Source organism: Sycon ciliatum, chromosome 7, assembly GCF_964019385.1.
Source record: "Sycon ciliatum chromosome 7, ocSycCili1.1, whole genome shotgun sequence".
NCBI lineage: Eukaryota > Metazoa > Porifera > Calcarea > Leucosolenida > Sycettidae > Sycon > Sycon ciliatum.
Genome location: NC_088649.1, coordinates 16,870,152 through 16,894,670, shown reverse-complemented (window position 1 = coordinate 16,894,670; position 24,519 = coordinate 16,870,152). Strand labels below are relative to the sequence as shown.

Genomic DNA, 24,519 nt, shown 5'->3' with positions numbered 1-24,519 from the left:
GGGGATACACCAGCGTGCAACGAGCGTCATTGGCGATCTCCTGAGCTTGTTCGCGAGCACCGTGGACAAACAGGAAATCAAGGAACGCAGGAAACTGATTTCCGAGCTGCAGAAACTTGAGGAGCTTTATTCTGATGCTACGGAGAAAGCAGCAAGTGTTTTGTACAGCACTCAACATCAACATGAGCCACAGCCGATCATCCGGGATACTGGCCCAGGTTTGCACCACGGTGCTGGATTCTCCCCGCTCCCTCTTCCATCTAGCGACAACACAGTGCCTGGTAGTTCAAGCATCGGCGACAGCAGCATGAGGACGGAGAAACGAGTCGTGGATGGCAACTCACCAGGCAACGCCAGTGCTATGAGCGTATTGAGTGTGGGGTCTGCTATGTCAGCGGGGACTCCGGGACAACAAGCTGTGCAATTTACCCAACATGCCACAGCAGGTGAAAGGACCGCACCATTGCTCACTGGCGCAAGAAGTCTGAGGCATGCAGCCAGGTCCTTCGTTCCGAGTTACAGGGACTCGGGTATTGCACCGCAGTGGAGTGAGCATCCCAACACTGCGTTCCAGCCGCCAACTGCCACAACGTCACCTCGGGCAGCGCACAGCACACCGGTTGTTGCAGAAACCAATCAGTTTCAGAATGCTTGGGCGCATCTCCAGAAGATTACTATCCCAGTTTTTGACGGAGACAAGCGCTGCTTCCAGTCCTGGTGGGCCGCATTCTCGACTTGCATTGACACGGCACCAGTCACGGCAGATTGCAAGATGTTGCGTCTGCGCCAGTACCTGCAAGGAGAGCCGTTGCGTGCCATTGACAGCTTCGGATATTCAGCTGCTGCGTACAACGCGGCCAACGCTTTGCTGCTGCGGAAGTATGGCGGTGAACGGCGGCGTACTGCAATCTATCTCGAGGAGATCGAGGCCATGCGACCAGTCCGGCATGGCAAGGCGAAAGACCTTGAGCAGTTCTCTGAGCTCTTAGCAGTAGCTGTGGTCAACCTGGAAGACGCTGGTCGCGCTGCTGAGCTTGGCGCAGGCTCCTTTTATACTACTCTGCTGCGGAAGCTGGACGAGCAGATTGTTGTACGCTACCATCGATGGCGCTACGATCGGTCTCTGGCGGAGTCGGTGCACGGTCTGCTTGAGTTTTGCACATTGGAGGCAGATTTCCTGGTTACTGCATCCGAAACTGTCAGCGGATTCGGCACCAGCGGCAGGAACGACTATTCCCGCACAGGTCGAGACCATCGCAGTGAACGGCCTAGGACGCTAGTGACCAGCAGTCAGCCTCAGTCACAGTGTGCATCCTGCGGAGGCCAGCATAGAGCTTGGCAATGCGTTGCCTTCAAAGCGCTAAGCCCCAATAAGCGCTGGAAGCTGGCGAAGGAAAAGGGCCTCTGCTATCGTTGCCTCGACACAGGGCACAGTGGACAGGATTGCTCATGGGGTCGCGAGTGCGGGATCGGCGGCTGCACCAAGGTACACCACCGACTCCTACATGGTCCGACCAAGCAAGCCAGTCCGCCTGCTCGATCTTCGAACGACAGTCAGCAACAACAGTCAGCAGCCTCAGCCTCCGAGGAGGACGAGTCGCGCACAACGCTCTCTACCGCAAGCACTGCTACCCCAGCCGTGGCCATGCGGACAGTGCCAGTCCTGCTGAAGCACAACGGGGCGGAGCTGAGAGTAAATGCGTTGCTAGACGATGCAAGTACGAACTCATACGTCAGCTCGCATGTTGCGAGTGAGCTCGGTCTTGCTGGAGAGCAAGAGGATCTGACGGTAAAAGTGCTCAGCGGCCGCACAGAGGTCTTCCGCACGACCTCAGTTTCCTTGAACCTTTCCAGTATAGACCGCCGCATGTGCATGACAATGCACGCCTACACTGCCGACTCAGTGATCGGAACCAGCGGCACGGTCAACTGGCAGCATAAGAAGCAGCAGTGGGCTCACCTGCTCAACGTTCCCTTCCCAGCACTGGAGAAGCGCCGTCAAATTGACGTTCTGGTCGGCCTGGACTGCGCCGAGCTGCATAGGTCGCTGCAGGAGATCCAGGGTGGCCCCGGCGAGCCGATAGCCCGACTTACACCTCTCGGCTGGACCTGTGTCGGATGCGTCAATCGCAGCAAAGCAACGAATCCCGTCACCCTGTTGGCTGAGGCAGTGCCACAGGACGTCGGGGACAGTCTCGCACAGCTGTGGCAGCTAGAACAATACAACCTGGCTGAGCCACAGCAAGCCATCCTGTCGGCGCAGGAGAAGGAGGTAGTGCACGCTACGAAACAGTCGCTGCAGCTCGTAGACGGACGCTACGAGGTTGGCATTCCATGGTGCGATGGACCACCTACGCTTCCTGACAACTTTCCCCAGGCCATGAAGCGTTTACGTAGTACGGAGATGCGACTGGCGCGCGACTCGGATGCAGCAGCAGCCTACAGCAGCATCATCAAGAGTTATGTCGACAAAGGCTACGTCCGTGAGGTTGCCAAGGACGAGTTGAAGCCTGGTCAGCAGTGGTTCCTGCCCCACTTTGCCATACTTCGACCAGACAAAGCGACAACAAAGACCCGGATCGTATTTGACGCATCGGCGAAGTATGAGGGCACATCTCTCAATGACACGATGCTTCCAGGGCCGAAGCTACAGCGGCAACTTCCTAGCGTTCTGACCCGTTTTCGCCAGAAGCCAGTAGCCATCGTTTGTGACATCGCAGAAATGTATCTGCGCATCGGACTGCGTCCTGAGGACCGGCAGTATCACCGATTTCTATGGCGTGACCTGGATGACACGGCGGCTCCGCGAGTATATGAATTTCAACGACTGGTTTTCGGAGCTAACGCGTCGCCATTCTTGGCGCAGTTTGTATCCCATGAGCACGCTAGAGCCCATCAGCAGCAGTACCCGTTGGCAGCCGAAACTATGCTTGCTTCAACGTATATGGACGACTCCATGGATTCTGCTATGGATGACGTCGAAGGCGTAATGCTGTACGAGCAGTTGGCGGAATGCTGGCAGGGAGCTGACATGCACGCCCGAAAATGGCTCTCGAACTCCAAAGTAGTCATGGAGAAAGTGCCCAAGGAGGATCGAGCAAGCCAGATCGACCTCGACTCCCCGCAGCTGCCAAGCGTCAAGACACTTGGACTGCTGTGGTCGGCCACGACCGACACCTTTGCGTTCAAGCCAACAGCACCAGGCCAGCAGCGCATCACCAAGCGCTCATTCTTGAGTGCGACAGCTAGTGTCTTCGACCCGCTGGGGTTCGTCTCCCCATTCATCATGAAGTCACGCATGTTGGTGCAGGACATGTGGCTACAAGGTATGGACTGGGATGACCCGCTCCCTGATGAGCTCAATCAACGCGTAACCGGATGGTATACTGATCTAGCAGCGCTCTCCCGTCTCAGCATCCAGCGCTGTCTGCAAGAAGTGAATGCAGGCAACCCCGTCAGTAAGCAGATCCACGTGTTCGCTGACGCGTCTGAAGGCGCCTACGATGCGGTGAGCTATCTGCGCTGCACGTATGAAGACGGCCATGTGTCGACCGCTATCATCGCAAGTAGATCCCGTGTCGCTCCCACCGTAACTGTTTCAATTCCCAGGCTAGAGTTGTCAGCTGCTGTAATTGGCATGGAACTAGCAGTTTGGGCATCCGACATCCTCAGTCTACCGGTCCACGACACTGTCATCTGGACAGACAGCCTCAACGTTCTGTACTGGGTTCGGAACCGTGCGCGGAACTTCCAGCCATTCGTTGCAACGAGCGTAGGTGAGATTCAGCAACACACTATTCCCAGTCAATGGCGCCATGTGCCGACGAAGGAGAATCCAGCAGATGTTTTGTCCCGTGGTTCGTCAGCTGGTGCTCTCATCGATGATGCGCTCTGGTGGTTGGGTCCCGACTTCCTCCGCAAAGGCGAGGATGAGTGGCCGACAATGCGTCTCAGTGAGCCAAGATCTACTACTCACCTGGAGCAGAAGAACAACGCAAAGTCTGTCCAAGCACCGGTTGCCTTGGTAGCAGTTACAGCTCCTGACGCCGAGCTACCCTGGTTACTCGACCCGACACGATTCTCGAGTCTCAATCGTCTTCTCCGACAGCGCGCTTGGGTGACGCGCTTCGTGCAGAATTGCCGCGTGCCAACTGAGCTGCGACACACCGGTCCGCTATCCGTAGACGAGCTCGAGAGCAGCAAAACCAGTATCATTGCTGGTGCGCAGGAAGAGGCGCTGGCAGAGGAATATCGTCTTGTGAAAGAAGGCAAGCCCATCCCCACCTCGAGCAAACTCGTCAAGCTGCGACCTATGTTGAATGATGATCAACTGCTATGCGTTGACAGTCGACTGCGAAACGCGCAGATACTCGAGCAGCCAGCCAGAGGCCCTGTCATCCTGCCACGCGGGCACTGGGTCACTCAGCTAATTGTGAAGGAAGCCCATGAGCAGAGCCATCATGCTGGCGGAGTAAGTCACACGTTGGCTCTCTTGTCGCAGACGTATTGGCTGCTTGCTGGACGAGAGGAGATCAAAGCGTGGAAAAAGAAGTGTGCCCATTGCCAACGACAATCAGCGAAGCCAGGAATGCAGATCATGGCACCGCTACCGACCGTCCGTGTGTCTCTGCCCATGAGAGCGTTCTCCAGAGTAGCAGTGGACTACGCTGGACCCTTCACCACCAAACAAGGTCGCGGAAAGCCGCGCGCGAAGAGGTACCTGTGCTTATTTACGTGTATGCAGTCTCGCGCGGTGCACTTGGAGATGGCCGTTAGTCTGGACGTGGATGGATTCTTGAACGCCTTCATGCGGATGACGAGCAGGCGCGGTGTTCCACTACAGGTTGTGTCCGACAATGGGACCAACTTCGTAGGCGCTGCCAATGAACTGCGGAGGTTAGTGGCCGCGATGAATGAAGGCGTGGACCGACGATTAGCGGACAAGGGAATTCGGTGGTCCTTCAATCCCCCCACTGCTCCTCACTTCGGTGGCGTCCATGAGGCGCTCGTCAAGTCAGCAAAGCGCGCCATCTATGCGATCCTGTCGGGCGCGGAAGTAAATGACGAGGAACTCATGACCGCAGTGACTGGCGCAGAGGCACTACTGAATTCAAGGCCACTGACGTACCAGTCGGCCGACGCGAGAGATCTGCTGCCACTGACGCCCAACCATTTCCTGTATGGACACCAAGGCGAGCCATTTGTTCCCAGAGGAACGGACACCGTGGAGCAAGGCCATCGACAGCGCTGGCGGGTCATCCAGAGTCTGGTGTTGCAGGTGTGGAAGCGCTGGATGACCGAAATGCTCCCCCTGCTTCACCCGCGAGCAAAATGGCGCCAGCCGCAGCCCGATCTCGGTATCGATGATGTTGTGCTGATCGTCGACGCTGCTGCACCACGAGGCCAATGGAGGCTCGGCCGGGTAGAGCAGCTGTTCCCCGGAGTCGATGGGCGGGTCAGAGTGGTGCGAGTGAAGGTCGGTGACACTTCACTTGTCCGCCCCATCGTACAGCTGTGCAAGATTGCCGCGGATTGACTCTGTGTGTGAGCAGCACATTTTTGCTCTTATCTCTCCTCATCTCTCTCCACTGCTTTCTGTTCGGTCTATTTCTTTATCGTATAATTTATTGTGTACTTGATTAAAGCTGGTTTAATCAATGTAGGGGAGGATGTTCAGAAGGTCTTCCGATGAGACACACTGATTGTGACGTCGTGACGCATTCCATATATCGCATGTTACATACTAATAAGTTTACTACTCGCTGTGCCTTGCACGCCGCCACACACTTGGACTATGCATGCCTTTTCCGTGTGATGCGTCGTATGCACCACGTGGCTGCTGTTATTTGAATTTATTTGAATCTCTCGTGCTTATCTTTCTGGATATAACCTAATTGTTTTCCGTTCTGTTCTGGCGGTTTTTAGTCTTGCCAAGACGTTGTCAGGCAGTCAGTTTTTTGCTTGTCAGAAAAGTAATGAAAGTTGATGAACACCTCTGAAACTCACTGTCCCAGTCGGCCTCATTTCCATGGGCGCTTATGCGAACAGCTCGAGTTGGTTGTTTCCATGGTTTCGTTTGAGCTAGTGCATTACTGTGCAGCGAATTTCCCAAAAGCATCTCAACTGATAATAGAGAGGTTGCGCACAGTGAAAATTCGTAACATCTTGACAGTCCGGGTTCGAGTAACGAAAGCTGCTACAAAGATTTTTCCAAGAGCGACCGGAACCGAGCAGATCTACTTTGAAGTACGAACATATGTTTCGCCAGGTGGAGTGTTGTAGTTGTAAGTCTTAACACTACTTCTCCACCACTGCATCAGCTCAACCGCCACCACTGGACTGCCTTTTTACACTCTTTTTATTGACGAATAACCAAGAACACGGAAAACAACTACATCTTGACAAGACGACAGACAAAAGACTAGCTCACACAGTTTCGCGCATGCGCACAACGCCACCAACCAATGACGCGTGTCCACAGCGACCAAGACGAAACAAACACGTGACACCAAATCTACCACAATATCCCGACCAAAAAAACACATACCGTCCTCGGTATGACCAAATAAAACACAATACGCAGAGAGACGCAACCGCAAACAGCAAAAGTAGCCACAGGACCAACGCATATACATGTAGCTCCCCAGAAAAAAACAGGGCAACCAAAGCCAGAAGAAAGAAAGAGAGGTGAATGTTAAAGAGAAGAGAAGAAACACTGCATTGCTGTCTAGCCACGCACACACAAAATAAAACACAGGCTAAACCTAAGCCTAAAAACCGATGAGCCCTGCCCATCCACACAATGCCAGCCAAACCCATGACTGTCACCGAAAAAACAAAAATAAATAAAATATATACATGACAAGGACAAACAAGCAGCGAGTCTAGCTCCCAGCAATGAACCGGGGCTCACCCTGATCGGACGTTCGTTGCCTTCGATGTGGACTGCCACAAGGAGAACCAACCGTGGTTCACCATGATCAGACGCCAGTTCCCAAGACAAGTAGCAATTCAAACAAGCTCCCGTATGCACGCACGCATGCACACACATAAACACTCACCGGAAAACAAAGAAAAGAAGAGAGATATGGAGAGAAGAAAGGCGGCGCATTCCCAGCCAGCACACGACTTCGGAGCAGCAGGAAGCCAACTGCGAAGCTGATACTCCACTCGTCTCAGGACAACGAAACGGCGGACGCACAGCGACACTTGAACACAGCTCAGCGGAGGGCGTCAGCTTGATCGAATTGAGTAGACGACGACGACGGGACGACGACGACGGGACACCGGACGACGACACAGCACGACGACACAGCACGACGACACAGCTCCACGACGAACGTTCGAACACGGACAGGGGTGACGAATGAACCAGGACAGTCCAGCAGTGACGGGAGCAACACACATCTCAGGGTCGTGAGCTGCGGAGGCAGAACTCCGCGTCGAGAGATAGTTGGGCGCCAAATGTTGTAGTTGTAAGTCTAAACACTACTTCTCCATCACTGCATCAGCTCAACCGCCACCACTGGACTGCCTTTTTACACTATTTTTTTCTCCTTTTTTTCTTTTTTCTTCTTCTTTCTTGCTCAGTGTTGCCCTCGCCGACCCGGCCATGGTGCTGGACCTCATCGAGGAGTGGAAGTCGTTTTTCGAGTCGCTTCCCGAAGACATGCGTCCGGCTTCCCTTCTGTCCGCTTCCTCGCCGGTGGTGGCTGCAGCGCCAGCGCCGCGTCCGGCTTCTCTTCTGTCCGCTTCCTCGCCGGTGGTGGCTGCAGCGCCAGCGCCAGTGGTGCCTCGTCGCCGACGGTCCCGCCGCTCTCGCAAGAGGCGCCGGGCCCGCCGAGCGGCGCAGCGTCGCGCCGCCCTCGCTGCTCCGTCGCCGGCTGGTGGTGTGCCGGACAGTGCCCCTTCCCCTCCCCATGTGGGGTCGGAACTGGTCTCCCTCGTTGAGGTCCATTGTGTCAACGAATTTGCTTAATTTTTTCCTCATTATGTATTTTTTGTTCGTCGTTTCCTTTGGGTGAGTGGTGTCCTAGGTTGGTGCTGTTCTGTAAAAGATCCCTACAAGGATAGGGCATAAACAGGAGGAGCAGCTCGCCAGCCGGGGTCCTCTTTGAAACTGTTGCTTGCAGGTTCCTCCATTGTTGCACAGTTTCGCGGGGCTCCCGGCTGGTGTCAACCCTCCTGGCCTACTCGTCACTTGCCCAACGGTCTCGTCTGTGTTTTTTTGTTTATATATTCGCCTATCTATGTTGTACATATTTCATTTCTTTCTTCTTCCTGTCTTCTTCTCCTGTCTGTCTTCTCGTTTTGTTTTTCTTCTCTCCCATCCTCAGGAGAGGATGCATTTTTTTCATGTGGAAGTATGTTGTCCCTGCCCTTTTGGCACGTGTGTGCCCTTTTTGGCACGTTGGTGCGGACCGCGCGCGGTCTGCGCCGGTTTCATGATTATCGTACATGTTCTTGTTGTTGTGCGCATGCGTGCATGCTTATCGTGCGCATCCTGGTTGGTTTGGGTGCCTTCTTCCTGAGACTCTCCTTGGAGCAACAATGATAATCTGTCCTCTGAGTGTGGCGTACGTGTGATGAATGAATAAGAGAGTAATCGGAAGGGCAATCGTGCGAGGGAATAAAAACCCCCGACGACAGGAGTACTAATATACTAATATCTTACAACTCCCTGTCTTGACTCTTCGTACCCTTGTTGACCTTCTACGAAAAAGTTTACACATTGTGCGCAACCTCACGGTTTACGAATACTCGTTTGCTTTTTCGTTAAAACATTTCGTTACAGTGCTATGTAATTTCGTTGTGCGCAACCTCTCTGATGCCATCGCATACCCTCTATATTGTTGAGAAGAGAGTGTACATGAGTGATAGGTATACGACATTGGAATAATATACTCACATCCACACATATTGTTGCCAATGCAAACAGTTCCGCCGCCACAGGACTGACTACATGATCCTCCGCCGGGTGCTCCCGACTCGGTGTGACAATCTGCATTCGGCGCGACAAACGTGCGCGCAGACGTAAACACACACACACACACACACACACACACACATTAACTACAACACACAGCAGCTTGCGGTTAGGAGGGTGCTGGCCAGTGAAGTGAGAGGCTACGGAGAGAGCAGGATCTTGGCGGAGCCAAGAGGATAGTCACGTACGAGGGACGAAGACCGAGAGCCCCGAGTAGCCGAAAAGGAGCATGGCCAACACCCCTTTATTTACTTTATCAAAGTAAATGAGAGATGAGAAATGGGAGGTGGGTGGGTGAAACACAACGATCTGACAAGAGTGATCCACACACAGAACGGATCGTAATATATAACTAGGCGAATTTTAGCATGACACGTTGAGTGCCCACGACGCATGCCGCCTATGTTGAGCGTCGCGCATGAATGAATGTCACGTTGAGTGTCACGTTGAATGACACATAGAATGCCACGACACATAGAGTACCATGTGAGCATGCACCAAGACGTTTGACCGACATGGATACCGTGATGTACAGTGCACGTGACTGTAGCCAGCAGCAAGGCATGAGCATGCAGTAAAAACGCTAGCAATCATAGCAGCACAATTTGAGTGTTAGCACGAAGCAGCCGCGCGCACCCATTAGTCTGCATTATTACTATAATGCTACACACACACACACACACACACACACACACACATGCGTCCATGGAGCTATGAAGCCGAGACCTCTGGTCGGCGGAGCTTAATGGGCCCCACCACCACACTCCATCATTCACCCCAGTGTCTGGAGATATGTGGATTTTGTAGAAAAAAAGAAGAAAAAAACACACACACACACTCCTTAGAATTGTTGGTGGATACAACTGTTGTACATGTGGCTGCGCTTGTGTCTCTTCGTTGTACATGCAGTTGCACGTGTAGCTCTTTGTCGTACATGTGGCTGCTTTTGTGTCTCTTTGTTGTACATGCTGCTGAGTCGTGGTACATGCTGCTGCGCTGTTTTTGAGTTCTGCGTACATGCGGCTGGTTGAACGCCCCGCAAAGATGCATAGAAGCTGGTAGCAATTGAATTCTGCCCCCGACACTTATCCCTATGAGAAGGAATGGCAAACACAAAGCTCTACACCTGATGTATAGGGTGAACGGCTAACCAACTAACGAGCCATGGAGGGAAAGATGACTTGACAATATAGGGCAAGAGGCTGATTGGCTGTTCCCTAAAATTGTTTCATGCGCTCACCAATGATCTGACCACATTGACCATTGTACAACAACAACAATGACCTGCTTTCAAACACAATCAGCTCCTGCAGCGCTCATCCTCTCCCATGCTTGTAAAATTCAAAGTGACGTAAATTGCTTTCCAACTGCATAGCCCGCAGCCCCACTCACAGCATCTCACCTTCTCATAAACTTATCTCTTACTTGCCAATGGTGCCATCATAAGAATATAGAATTCAAACAGAAACTCACCAATACAGGTTCCGGCAACGCATGCTTGTCCATTGCCGCATGCCCCACCACCAGCTGCACATAACGCACAAAAGAGCGTGGTTGAAGCTCCGGCTCAGTGGGACTTCCAAGTGTTCTTTGAGGCGTTTCACAGCATGGCAAGAGCCTTTACATTCTGAGATTCCAACGCACTTCATGAATATGTACATAAATGTGCCAAATGTTATGCAAACCCATCCAAGCAAAAAGCTGATCAGTCCATCACTATTGGGCCATGAAATGGAACTAAGATGATTTCCACGCTAGTCATTTGCCTGCTTTTGCGGCTCACACCAGAAATAGAATGACTTTTCACGACAGCAGATATTGCACATATAGACAGGGGCGTCGGACACGGTACGGTCACTACGGTATTGACCGTACCACTTTTTGCCCCAGGTACCCGTGACCTTACCACACTATATCAAGAACATTCATTGAGTTTTGTAATCATTGCTGTCTGATGATCGCCACAGACGTGAAACTCTGAGTCACAGCCAACCCAAGCTCCGTATCCCATTCTATTCTTTTTTTATGAAGCTCTGCACCCCTGTGCATTGAGCACTCTTTCGAGGACCACACCCAACTTTCCGTGTGTATACTTCAAATAGAAAGTATATGAACCCTGGAACCAACAAAGGTGGCAGGTACAACATTACACCTTCAAGCAGCTGAGCCAGTTGGCAACAGACCCAACACAATCAGGCATAAGTGTACCCACGAACCGAGTTTGGTTTTTGACCCAAAGAAGCCTCCTGGAAGGAGGATACTAAGCATTTTCTTCATCATATGTTTAAGAACTACATTTGGAAGCATCTTGGGTACACAAGATAGACTGTGTCTTGGTTCTGCCCTTGGTGAGCCACTTTTTCGAATTTACGGGTACCGAAATTTCCATCGGGTGCTGAATTGTGAAATGGTTTAGCCTGCAACATTTTGTCCATGGACATATTGATTTTTGTGGCTTTTTGTGATCCTTGAGCCCCAAGGAAACCGATAATGGACAGTTTTGATGGTGTCACCAGGCACTTTAGGCCCCTACGAAACAATATAGGTATCAAAATATGGTATTTTTAGACCAATTCCGAAAATAGCATTTTCAGAAAATCTGATCATTCTTGCCTTCTTGACTAAATAACACTACCAATGACCTAGTAGTATGGTAATATTATTTTAGAAGAAGTTATTTTCATGCTGCAACCTCCTTTGGACATACCAGATAGTCTGTGCTTGGAAAGGTACATGTATAATTATGTCATGTAGCCTTCAGTCCTAGCACATTGATTATACGAGTAATGTACATGTACATGTAAGGCAGCGAGGTTTCATAACAACCTCGACCATGAAACTGGCTCATGAATAATGTGAAAGCAGGCATTCAAAATCAGGCACACTAAACACTCACACGCGTGCGTGCACACGCACATAAACACCCACCCACATGCGTGCACACTCATGCACGCATCACTTATGATTATAACACTACTAGTCCATAGTAGGACTTAGGGTAAATAAAAGCATGAAAACCAGCCACTGCACCGGGCATGCATTGCTGGTTGTCACTTGCGTGGATAGCAGCAGACTGCAGAAAAACGCATGCATGAAGGGCGATATGCATGGACACACGGTGGCGTACACACCTAGTCATACGATATAGTGTACTGTCATGATCTCTTGGCAATTCATTTTTGTGTCTCAAATGCGGTTCACAAATGTGCATTCATATGCATCTCCTGTACTGTAAAGCCACTGCCACACTGTCCTTGCGGACACCAGAGAGGAGAGCCATACAGAACCAGCACTCTGAGATGTGTCGTGTCACTGAGCTCAGGATACTCGACAAGGATCCACAGAAAGTTTCAAACGGCACTCGTGCGACTGGAGTTGCAAGTGGGTCCACTTACCAGCGAGTGGGCAGCCACTTCACGCTCCACAGGTAGTCCATGCTAAATTCCAGTACCAGTACTAGTATCACTCACTACGTTCGACGTCGATGTCTTCACTGACTTCAGCCTGCTTTTCTCATCCTTCTTCGTCAGTAATTTGTTCGTGGCCACCCCGTACCGCTTCAGCAAAGTTTTCAGAAAAAATCAAGCAGCGTCGAAACGCCCTTTGTTTTGCATTAGCCATGGCCAGTGATTCTTTCCAGCGCAGACACTGCCACGGCTACAGAAACACTGCAACGAGTAGAACTACATCCTGGAACAACTGCGAGCACAGAGAAATCAAAAAACTTCTTTCTGAAAGCAGCTTGTTTCCACATGGAACACGATATTTTTTTAATCTCGCGGCAAAAACAGATTTTCGAGGTGCCCTTTTTACACTGCGCTGCACAACTGTTCGGAGCCTCCTTAAATACATGTCAGGGGGAATGCCCCGTCGCATGCCGCCCGCATCGAGGGCGAGCGCCACACATGGATGCCACGTTGAGTGTCGCGTTCAATGTTACGTAGATTGCCACGTTGCATAGAGTACCACGCGTGCATGCACCATGTTGTTTGCACAACATGGTCACCGTGATGTGCGGTGCACACAACCGTAGCCAGCAGCAAAGCATGAGCATGCAGCAACAGCACTATCAAACATAGCAGCATAGTTCGAGCGGTAGCACGAAGCTGCGAGCACCCAAAATTAGGGCTGAAACAATTATACCGATAACTCGCATATCGATCGTTAAGAGTGCGATCGATAATCGTTAGTGTTCAAAACGAGTACTAACGATTTTTTATGCATGCATATCAGTGACAGTATTCTAGCCCTTGCACTCCATCCGATAGTGGAATACGAGTGCAATCATGTACTTTCAAGCACAGTAAAATTGATTTGTGGCTTTGAAAGGGATTGGGAGAGAAGAAGTCTTTTTGGTTTATTTGCGGGAGAAGGTGGAGATGAGAGCAGTTGCCAGCGGGTGATGACAAGATTCTTCGCGCAAGAAACAACATGAAATTCTCTACTTGAGTAGTTCATGTTGATAAAACCAGCCAGATATCTACAGATGTCAACAGGTGCGGTGCCACAAATGTCTAGCGTAGCAAAGGCATCATAGAATTTCTTTATACACTGGTGTTCGATAGAGCCGACAAGAATCGATAAAACCAATTTATCGATCGTTATTGATATTGGTTGATCGTTAGGAGTTATTGAATGATCGTTTCAGCCCTACCCAAAATGCTAGACACACAAGCAACCCTCAGCAGAATGTTGACAATAGATTTGGTCTTGGAACATCACCCCCCCCCCCCCCCCTACCCTCCTCCTACCCCTCACCTTCCCTTTTAAAGAACTCAAGCACCAACTGATAACTTACGTGAGATATGGAAGATCCCTTTCTGAGTATATGCAGACGAGGAATTGCTTGTCGATGTGAGACTAAGCACGCGTAAGTAGAAGTCCCCTGCTGGGACATCTGTTAGTGTTACGGTGCTGGCGGACGTGATGATCGACAATGCATTGCTGCCACCATGAACTCGACCAATCTGCATGCTCAGATTTGCCGTGGGGTTAACCGTCGGTAAAGCCACTGTTACCCTCGCTAGGTGAGTGTCGCATGCGATTGCAGTGATGCTGACAAACGGGAACATCGGCCACGTGTACACAGGGTAGCCTGTAGGGAAAGGAGACGAGATCATGATGAGAGGAATTATTATCGCGTGCGGATTTTGGGGATACGATTACCGGTACCATATTTCCCATCTATAAGTCGCACTCGTTTATAAGTCACTCAACTTTTTTCGGGTTCGAGCCGTATGTTTCGAAATAGTCACGTTGCTAGGATGTCATACTCGATTATAAGGCGCACCCCCTTCTGCATCCAAGAAGTTTAGTGTAAAAAGGTGCCACTTATCAGGGGCGTCGGAAGGCATTTTAGTGTGGTACGGTCAGCCATCTGAAGTACAAGTTACTCGTGGGAAAGGGGTGGCTGAGACGACAAATTTGGACATTTAGAGTCCAGATCGTTGTGTTTTTTTTGGTTCACGGGGTACCTGGGGCAAAAAGTGGTACGGTCAATACCGTAGTGACCGTACCATATCCGACGCCCCTGCTTATATTCTGGGAATATGGTACGTCATGAGTGGCTACAAGTTACCACTCATGCAAATAGGCGTGCCTGCTGAGCTTACGTACGTACACGTGTATATCACATGCAAGCACATAATTTCAGTACGCACTTGCCCATACACACACGGACACAAACGAACAGACATAATTCATGTTATATATATATATACACACACACACACAAACACACACACACACTCTTACACACACACAAACAGCCCCTTTTTCTCTCATACATTCACCCGCACACAAACACTCGTAAATGACAAGCAAAGTAGACCACATTCTCTTTGTAGGAGACCAAACAAAATTGAATTAGCACATACGGCAGATTGCAATACAAGAGCGAGTGTATTTTCAGTGAAGAAATGGAATTCCAGGAAAGCATGTGGCTTTACCAACAATGATATTGTGTGCTGTAATACCGTAAAAGCCTGTGTATAGGCCCCGGCTAATAGAATAGCAGCTTTGATTTCCTGGGCGTACACAAGGGCACGGGCGTTATTTTGGAACCGGGCGAATACTTGGAGTACAAATGTTGAAATTCTCCCATGGCTCAATACGACTCGAAACTGAGTCCACTTCATTTTTAGCCGAGCATGCACACTATAAATACAGTATCCCTGCTTCAAGGAACCAGAAACCGTGTTCTGGTTGGGAAAAGCGATCCTGAAATACATCCATCAACATAGCAGTAAGTATTGGGCATCGCTTCATGTACATGCTGGCAGCCCTGGGCGTATACATGGGCATGGGCGCTATTTTGAAACAAAAGTGTTGACTTCCTCTGACTGGGCGTGTACACGAAGGGTGGGCGTAATTTCGAGTGGGCGTATACAGGGGCTTTTAAGGTATAGTAGTAGTCTGTTAAAAATTCCCGTTTCATTTGTCTTCCCAAGACCCCAACACCGAGCGGAATCCTGTTTTGACCGGACAATTGTCTGTAAACCAAAGTGCTGTGGATCGAACGTGCATCCCTGGATCAAGCGGAATCCTGTCATAGCAGGACAGTTAAAGCTGCACCGAGGGCGTCCGGTCAGCGCAGGTTGTACTCTGCCTGATCTCACTTATACTCCAACACATGTCAAGTGCAGGGACCCCTAGTAAAATGCAACGTTGGTCGTTGTAGGCAAGTGATGTTGTGGACGTCAAAAAGCCAATACCGACCGCGACAGAAATGCCTACAGTGCACAGGGCTGTGCTCATTTTTAAACTCATTTAAAATGCTATAGGAAAGGAAATGGACCAAGGAATTACAAGTTACACTAGACTGTCCGCTAACACCACCGACTTGTAGTTGCCCGGTCCTTCTTCTTTTCTATAAAATCATCATTGGCTCTCCATCCGAGTCATTTAAAATTAAATCCAATTGCATCAGTCCAGTTCGCGCCGTGCACGGGGGACAAAACTCGATGTGACCTTGGCTTGCATTGCGCCCCGGCATGACATTGACTTGCATAATTGGATATAATTGAGCAGTACTGGATTACACTTCTAAAAGAACTATGATGACAACGATTGACCAGTCCATTAAGAAACATTGTCCAGCCAAAAAAAAATTAAAAAAATTCACGGTGTTCGCTTGAGACTCAGTTAGACTGAGTTTTCAGTATCCGGAAAACCGGACACCACAGAAAGGTATGTTATCACATGGATTGCTAAAGATTTTTGACTTGTCCGTTAACTCAAGCACAGCTACTTGCATGCTTAGAAGTTCTCCATTTCGCAAACCCTTTCCACTCTGATGCTGAGCCTGGTCGAAAATCTGGTGAATGCAAAGTCTGTGTTCACAGTAAAGAGGCTGTTCACGAGATGGTAAAGTACTCAATTCGAGCAAGAGTACAGAACACCCAATAATGTGCAACTCCAGCCATGGGGTCCAGGGCGGCAGAACTTCACATCACGTGATGAAATCCGCACACAATAGTTGCACCCTGTGCATGATAGATGCAGGGTCGTACGCAACCCTGCTTTGCGTTCAACTCGCTTGTGATCACTTTGCACTGCTTGCCAGCGTAACGTTTTGGACCGTGCCAAGTGAAGTGAAGTTCTGCCGTCGCAGCACCCTATAGAGGTTGCGCAGGCAGTTGCACACTCTTGGGGGTTATGTACTCTTGATGCGAATGGCAAGCTCAAGTTTCACGGTACAGCCTGACGAGGTCTCACCTGTTGGTGGGGTGCCGGTGTAGGTAAGTGAAATTGTGTAGCGCTCCGGGATGTACATATTGACCCGCGATCGGAAATACGTGCCCTGGTGTCCGACCTGCATCAGAATGCGGATTGGAACAACGCTGAGGCGGACCGTGAAGTTGTGCGTTTCAAGCCACTCGTCTGCCACCTGGTCGTAGTACTCCACCTCTGCTTCCAAATTATGGACGACATACTGCATGAAGATGGTGGTCAGGTTGGGAGTATGCACCATAACATCTGTAGTAGGCGACAGATAGGGGCCGGGAATGGGTGAAAGGATAGGTAGATACAGGATAGGACAATTACGACCGGTAGACTGTCATAGATAGAAGTGCAAGCACTGCTACTATAAGACCAGATATTTTAGCGTCAATTAGACCTTTGAGGACTACCCAAAACCACCTGGATTCCTACCATTTTCAGGCGAAAAATCGGTATTTTCAAAAATTGATCTAGTGTCATAAAATTTGGTTATAAAGAGACATAGACATCAGTAGGCAACAAAAACCAAAGTTTCTTCATCATATATCCATTATAGAGGTCAGAATGGTCAATTCAAAATAGGTGTATGTTGCGATTTTCCATCGCCTTGAGTATCAGTATTTTCAAATTTTTCATTCTCTACAATTTCAATTGCGCCTGCAGTATCGCCACGAATTTCGCCAACATCGACCTCGCTGTCATCCTCAGAAACATCAAAGGGATCACATGGTGCACCCTCACTATCGCTGTTCATGAAGATAACATCGAGGGGCTCAGACAAGGAGACACTTGACAGGTTACGAGCCATCGGCACTGCCAACAAATTTTCAAATTCTAAATACTTTCTCGATCGGCGCATTCGAGTTTTTACTCCAATGTGGCCGGTTCTTCATGGGAGCGGCGCGAATCGACTGCGACATATCTCACCCAATCCATTGTCAGGCTGCTCCGGTTCGTCATCGCCACCAGTGTGATCAACAACGCCTTGCGTCATGCGAAATAGCACATCATAGTACATTCGAGATCAGCGGGAAGAAGATGACGACGTCCACTAATTTAGTATCTGTGCACACGAATCTGCTGTGTGTGTTACTCTGTGTGTAAGCTATGGCATCATCGCCTGTGGTTCCATGCCTAGCATGTACATCTGACCCATCCTGCAAAGTTTGAATGACGTAAGTTGAGCGATCGCTCCGCGAAACATACTTTTGAAATTCTCTTCTTAGTGTCACGTCCCAGAATAAGACAACTGCTGCCTGATAGTCCTGTGACAGCAGGATCTACGTAGTGAGCAGCTCTGTGCTGAGCTGTCACGCCCTTTTTAGTACAACGTGGTTTGGCCAGTGTCTTGTCCCACGTGCTTAGCATGTAGGTTGAGCGACACGCGCTTTCCCACGTAGGTGACATGCCTTCTTGGCATGACACATCATGTGATCCAAGGCCGGAACCTGGTCAGGTAGGTTCTCGCGTTGTACGTTTCCTGGAAGTGCTTCACTTCCTGGAAATGTGACTCCAGGCTTTGTGCAAAACCACGTCACTACGACGTTCTACAGGTTTCCACGATGCCTCGGTGCTTCGTGCAAAGAGCCAAGACTAATAATTAATATGACATTGTATGACAAGAGCTAAGTGCAAGACAGGAGACGTGTGCAAGAACCAAAACCGTCACCGCGCAAGAGGTCAGAGTATCACGCAAGCAAGACCAAGAATGCAGCAGAACTTACCATAAGAAGCCGCTGAACTATGGCACGTTGGGTGAGCGGGCTCCCCAACGTGACCCTCATATACTCACATTGTACTCTAACGTGGGTGAGCGGGCTCCCCACGTCCCAATTTGGTCTTTCTTCTCTCGATGTCTTTCTTTCTCTTTCTTCTCGAATGATCACCGTACGTATATTCTGCATTTCTGCTGACTGGCTGCGCACATTCCGGTTTGACTTGTTCTGCTATTTCCTGGAATTACCTCGCCATGATCACGCCATTATATCTCTGAAGCACCCTATAAAAGAAGCTCTCATTCTCTCTTTTACTTCAGTTCTAGTCTAGTCTAGTCTAGTCTAGTCTAGTCTAGCAGTCGAGACTCGGTCTCAGCTCTCTGTCTTCGTTTACTTTGAGCTCGGATTTGATACTACTCACAACGTAAAACTAACAGTCTCTGTCTGTTGATCGTGTGGGGTTGAACTTGGACCAAGCCAGCTATATTGGTTGGCCCCTGGGTTGTGTTGGGCTTGTCGTGAGGCCACACGTCTATATTCAGTCGCCGCTCGTAGTGATTTCGGGGTCCGGTCACTCGGAGCCGGGGATGCGACATTTGGTGCTGTGACCAGGATGGTCTAAGTTCTCCTCACTCCGTAACGGCAACGACGCTATGTCCACAGCAGTCTTTCGTGAACAACCTTGTCTCTGATGGCAGGTTCTTGGCGATAGACGTGGCAGAGCAACAGCAGTGTTGGACGCTCCAACTTGGTACGAAGAAAACTCCGAGTGCGTTTCTCTTTCGTATCCAGCACTGGCTTTCGTTCCGTATCTCGTGTTCCTGTAGCGCTGCATGCAGTGCGAGTTCGTAGTGCACGACGAGCTGGCTTTGCTGCGGACTACATGGCGGACACCAAGGTGCGAAATTTATTGTCAGTTGCACGATCGATCGAGGAGTTGTTTGCATTCATGCAGTTCTCAAGTACGAGTGCAGTGCGCGTTTGTCACAGTCAGGTTCAGATATGGAAGGGTTCGTGAACCCGTGTACCATGTGTACGCACATGAGCCGTAAACAGGGCTTGGGTCCTCTTTACGGAGCGTTGTGAAAGTAGTCACTACGACTGGAGCACGGAGTAGTGCAGTGTAGTTTTCAAGTTTCGACAAGAAAACGCCACTGTTCGGACATGGTGTTTGTTGAGACCGCTTGAAGCTCTTGAAGCTTGACAAGTCGTCTCTTCAACGATGAGGCCTTACTGACATTCGAACTCAGTTTGTTCTCAGTCGCGAGTGCTGTTTGAAGACCCGGTTGTTTCATGGCTGAAACGATGGGAGGATGCAGACCACGTCGTTGGTTGTGGACGAATGCAATCTCGTTCTGTGTGTCGATGCACCAGACGAAGTTTTGTGTGACGCCCAGCTTTGGTGCTGGAGGACGCAGTTTTATCTGCGAATGTTCTTGACGATCATGTCAGTCGCGAGGATGGGAGTTCTGACCTTGTTGTCGATCTTCAGTCTCCAGACGTTCTGTTTGTGAAGAAAAAAAAGTTTGTGGAGAGGATGGCCGAACAGTACATGACCTACTAGTATGTGCTGGAGTGTATACTCGTTACTCGCCGCGGTCCTTGTCCTTGGTGAAAGTTGACCAGTTTCCTGAAGAAGGAACTGTGTCCTGTGAAAGTGTGATGTTGATGGGTGCCTTTGCATCCTCAACACATGACTGGACTGTGCACCGGTTCGGGTTGTGTACGGCTCAGAGGAGTCAGTTGGTCTCTGTGGATGAGGCGCCCGGATCGGTCAGTTGTAGCCAATTTCGGTTGGTGGTGATGAGCTTGCGTAGTGAGCAACGCGTTACGGAGAAGGGGACGGTGGTGACCATACAGGCCAGGATGGGATTCCTGGGGCCGAAGAAGTATGGTCTGCGCTTCATATAGGACGAGGTCCTAGAACTGAAGTGGAAAGGCTGTGGTGGGAGAGGATGATTTGGATATGGATCCCTCGAGCACAGTGTTGGCTGATCAGGGGACGCCCTGTGTCGAGGAGCCTGGTAGGCGAGACTCATCTGGGGATGATGAGTTGTTGCGAGTGAGGTCCCAATTTGCTCGTTACCGGATGGATTTTACTACGAGCTCTTTACCGATCTGGTTTCACAACTGTGTAGCACCATCGGATTGAGTGAATGCTTTATGTGCCTGGCACCTGGCGAGGAATTGTATTTTCTCGTGAGCAGTCAGTGATATTGTTCAGTCGTATGAGCCCGATACGAGTGATATGCTGTATTCGGCTGATGACATGGTGTTCGCACCAAAACCTGTGGTGGATTGGACTTGCATCCTGCATCTCCAGTTGACTTACCTATTGTATCCGTCGCGGAGCCTGGTGGATGACACTGGCAACGTCGCGGTATCTCACCGACTACCATATCGGTCGAGGATAGTCACGGGGACGTGATTCTTCAACGGCGGGGGAAATGTCACGTCCCAGAATAAGACAACTGCTGCCTGATAGTCCTGTGACAGCAGGATCTACGTAGTGAGCAGCTCTGTGCTGAGCTGTCACGCCCTTTTTAGTACAACGTGGTTTGGCCAGTGTCTTGTCCCACGTGCTTAGCATGTAGGTTGAGCGACACGCGCTTTCCCACGTAGGTGACATGCCTTCTTGGCATGACACATCATGTGATCCAAGGCCGGAACCTGGTCAGGTAGGTTCTCGCGTTGTACGTTTCCTGGAAGTGCTTCACTTCCTGGAAATGTGACTCCAGGCTTTGTGCAAAACCACGTCACTACGACGTTCTACAGGTTTCCACGATGCCTCGGTGCTTCGTGCAAAGAGCCAAGACTAATAATTAATATGACATTGTATGACAAGAGCTAAGTGCAAGACAGGAGACGTGTGCAAGAACCAAAACCGTCACCGCGCAAGAGGTCAGAGTATCACGCAAGCAAGACCAAGAATGCAGCAGAACTTACCATAAGAAGCCGCTGAACTATGGCACGTTGGGTGAGCGGGCTCCCCAACGTGACCCTCATATACTCACATTGTACTCTAACGTGGGTGAGCGGGCTCCCCACGTCCCAATTTGGTCTTTCTTCTCTCGATGTCTTTCTTTCTCTTTCTTCTCGAATGATCACCGTACGTATATTCTGCATTTCTGCTGACTGGCTGCGCACATTCCGGTTTGACTTGTTCTGCTATTTCCTGGAATTACCTCGCCATGATCACGCCATTATATCTCTGAAGCACCCTATAAAAGAAGCTCTCATTCTCTCTTTTACTTCAGTTCTAGTCTAGTCTAGTCTAGTCTAGTCTAGTCTAGTCTAGCAGTCGAGACTCGGTCTCAGCTCTCTGTCTTCGTTTACTTTGAGCTCGGATTTGATACTACTCACAACGTAAAACTAACAGTCTCTGTCTGTTGATCGTGTGGGGTTGAACTTGGACCAAGCCAGCTATATTGGTTGGCCCCTGGGTTGTGTTGGGCTTGTCGTGAGGCCACACGTCTATATTCAGTCGCCGCTCGTAGTGATTTCGGGGTCCGGTCACTCGGAGCCGGGGATGCGACATTAGTATATCTCCCACCATTGAAATTTCGAATTTCTTCGAGTTTTTTGCTGAGAGGGGTGGCTTGCAACCTCGATATGGCTTGTTCCAGGCATGCTTTGGAGCCATCGCCTGTTGAAACAGTGGCGGGAAGCTGCCCTGCAACTGTTCCAACAGGAAATTAATCGATCCGAGAAAGCGCGAGTCCGCGAATCTCGGTTGAATATTGAGTATTTCAAGCCTTTTCACGACGAAGATTGAGCTCTTTTTGGAGATGGACGTCGCGGCAAAGGGCATGGTGTCCGACTTCTGGCGTCTGGTGAAGCCAGGAATCATTTGTCCAGTCAGGTCGGCAGCCTACCCGTCGGTAAGCTTGTGTTTGGATCCCGTTCTGCTCGATGTGGTAGATCACAAACAATTTGATATCGCACAAATTTAGGGCTCACAGTTGCGTACATTCAACATCAGCGCCATTTTGTTCCACGAGGTGCTGGCGTGATCAGTGAAAACCGTGTTTCAGCCAATCACCGGGCTTGGAATTTTGAATATTTTTTGAATCTTCTATCGATTCGTTCTAAAGATCGACTTGCCGGAGAGCCATGAAATTTTCAGGGAGGCTTCCTTGGCTGAAGGACTACAGGATTACCGAACGATTTTTTCAAATCCGTGCTCTGAGACCCACGAACGGGATTTTGTGGATTTTCGTCCCTCGATGGGACAAACATCTGTGGGAATCGATGACACAAGCTCGGTGAAAACCAAAAATATGGCTCGGTAATCCTCTGGCCAGGTCCCTCAAGAAAATTTTGAGCCATAGATCGTCAAAATCGGAGCAACCATTGTGCAGTTCTTACATTTTGAAGCGCGCAAGGTCAAGAAGAAGACCGTGCGCAAGCTGACATGACAGAAAACGGCAACTCAAGAAAAAAATAATGATGATGTGCAACCTTGTCACGCATACCACCACAGATTTCCTGTACCTTGCGCGCGGAAAACATCGCTTTGCATTCCAGAAAAGCTCACTTACCTAAAATACGTGTTGGTCACCTCGCAAGGCGATCAGTGCCGTGTTCGAGTGATTTGTTTTGTGCGCTCATGACATGTTGTTCTTCATGGAATCAGCTCTGCAAACGTTCCCGGAAACGACCTTGCAACTACTTTCTGATCGTGGATGGACGGCTTGTTCGTGGCCTGTTTGCCTACGTGTAGGGTCGTGAGAAGCGCCGCAGATCTTTGCTCAAACTACAAAGATTACGCGACGGCGTGCACAACTCTTCGCTCACCTGCCGTTTCGTTCACTGCGCAGTGGAACGAACTCCTTTCCTTAGGGCCTTCCAAATCCATGGTCAGGTGTGGGTAGAGCCGAGTGTGAGCTGGTTATTGTGGAGTATCGTCGTGGCAGACTAGTACTCTTCATCAATTTCTTCCCGGGCATTAGTGACCCGAAGCGCTTGTAGGCTTGCGATATTTTTTGGGTAGTTCGTCCCTCACTTCACCTTAGCCACAGCTCAGTACCAAGGGCAAGTCACGGAGAACCACCATTGTAATGTTCGATGTCCATCTCCCGAACTACAGAAAAGATCAAGGCCTCCCAAGCTTCGCCATATGCCATCTTCTAGCTACTTGTCGGAAATTTTGTTTGTCGACAGAGCAAGAAAACAGCAGCTCCATCATGCTGCAGCCTGCACGTTGAGACTACACGCCAGCACAGAACTGCATACAGCTCCGCACGCGAAAGGATCACGTGAACTTGAGTGCCCAAAATCAAAATGGCGCTGATGTCCACTGGCTATCAGCATACGTACTGTGAGCCCTAAAATTGATCTCAGCATCGTGCGTACGGTATTCCATATTCAGAAAATCCCATAATGTCTCTGTGTGGCCGTCCTATGCCACGAGAAACTCCAATCAGGCTCCTATGTCCTCTGCCTTCATGATTGAATGTCCACTTCGTTTGGAACAACGAACACAACAATCGAGGACGGCTTTGCAATGAAAAATACAACTATACTGGAGCTGAAAAAAAGAAGAAAATATCGTGCTCAGGATGAGACTCGGGTACATGCATACTCTCCCAGCAGGTGAAACGCAAATTTTTGTGAAAAATGCGTGTCGCCGACTGACCAGTAATTTCACCTGACGATTATCAGTATTTTCAAACTTTTCATTACAATTTCAAATGCATCAGCGGTATCGCCACGGATTTAGCCAACATCGACCTCTCTGTCATCCTCAGGAAAGTAAAAAGGATTACACTGTTCATCCTCACTATCGCTGCTCATAAAGATAATGCCGAGGGCCTCAGACAAGGAGACACTTGACAGGTTACGTGCCATCGGCACTCTCAACAAAGTAACAAAATAGTTTCAAATTCCAAATAGTTTCTCGATCGGCGCATTCTCTGAGTATACTCAAATGTGGCCGGTTCTCCACGGGACCGACGATGATCGACTGCGACTGTCTCACCTTGACGAAGAATCAGATCGTATTCGTCTGAGCAACATATGAGCCACTTCAAGCACCTAAAAATATATCGAGATTGCAATTTTCTCAAAAACGGACATATGTCGCAGTAATGTAGT

General features: G+C 49.8%; 2 protein-coding genes across 2 annotated transcripts in view; both read right to left on the bottom strand.

Moving 5' to 3' along the window:
• Positions 1 to 24,519, bottom strand: part of LOC135821105 (uncharacterized) — a 121,305-nt gene that overhangs the window by 75,323 nt on the left and 21,463 nt on the right. The gene's annotated exons all lie outside the window — the stretch shown is intronic.
• The window catches only part of LOC135821104 (uncharacterized), a 53,428-nt gene that overhangs the window by 11,596 nt on the left and 17,313 nt on the right, over positions 1 to 24,519 (bottom strand). Inside the window, exons 4-7 of the mRNA XM_065334167.1 lie at positions 16,703 to 16,963; positions 13,785 to 14,081; positions 10,460 to 10,513; positions 8,909 to 9,001 (exon numbers count right to left, since the gene is read on the bottom strand). Of these exons, the coding sequence (XP_065190239.1) occupies positions 8,909 to 9,001; positions 10,460 to 10,513; positions 13,785 to 14,081; positions 16,703 to 16,963 (705 nt within the window). The remainder of the gene's footprint in view (positions 1 to 8,908; positions 9,002 to 10,459; positions 10,514 to 13,784; positions 14,082 to 16,702; positions 16,964 to 24,519) is intronic.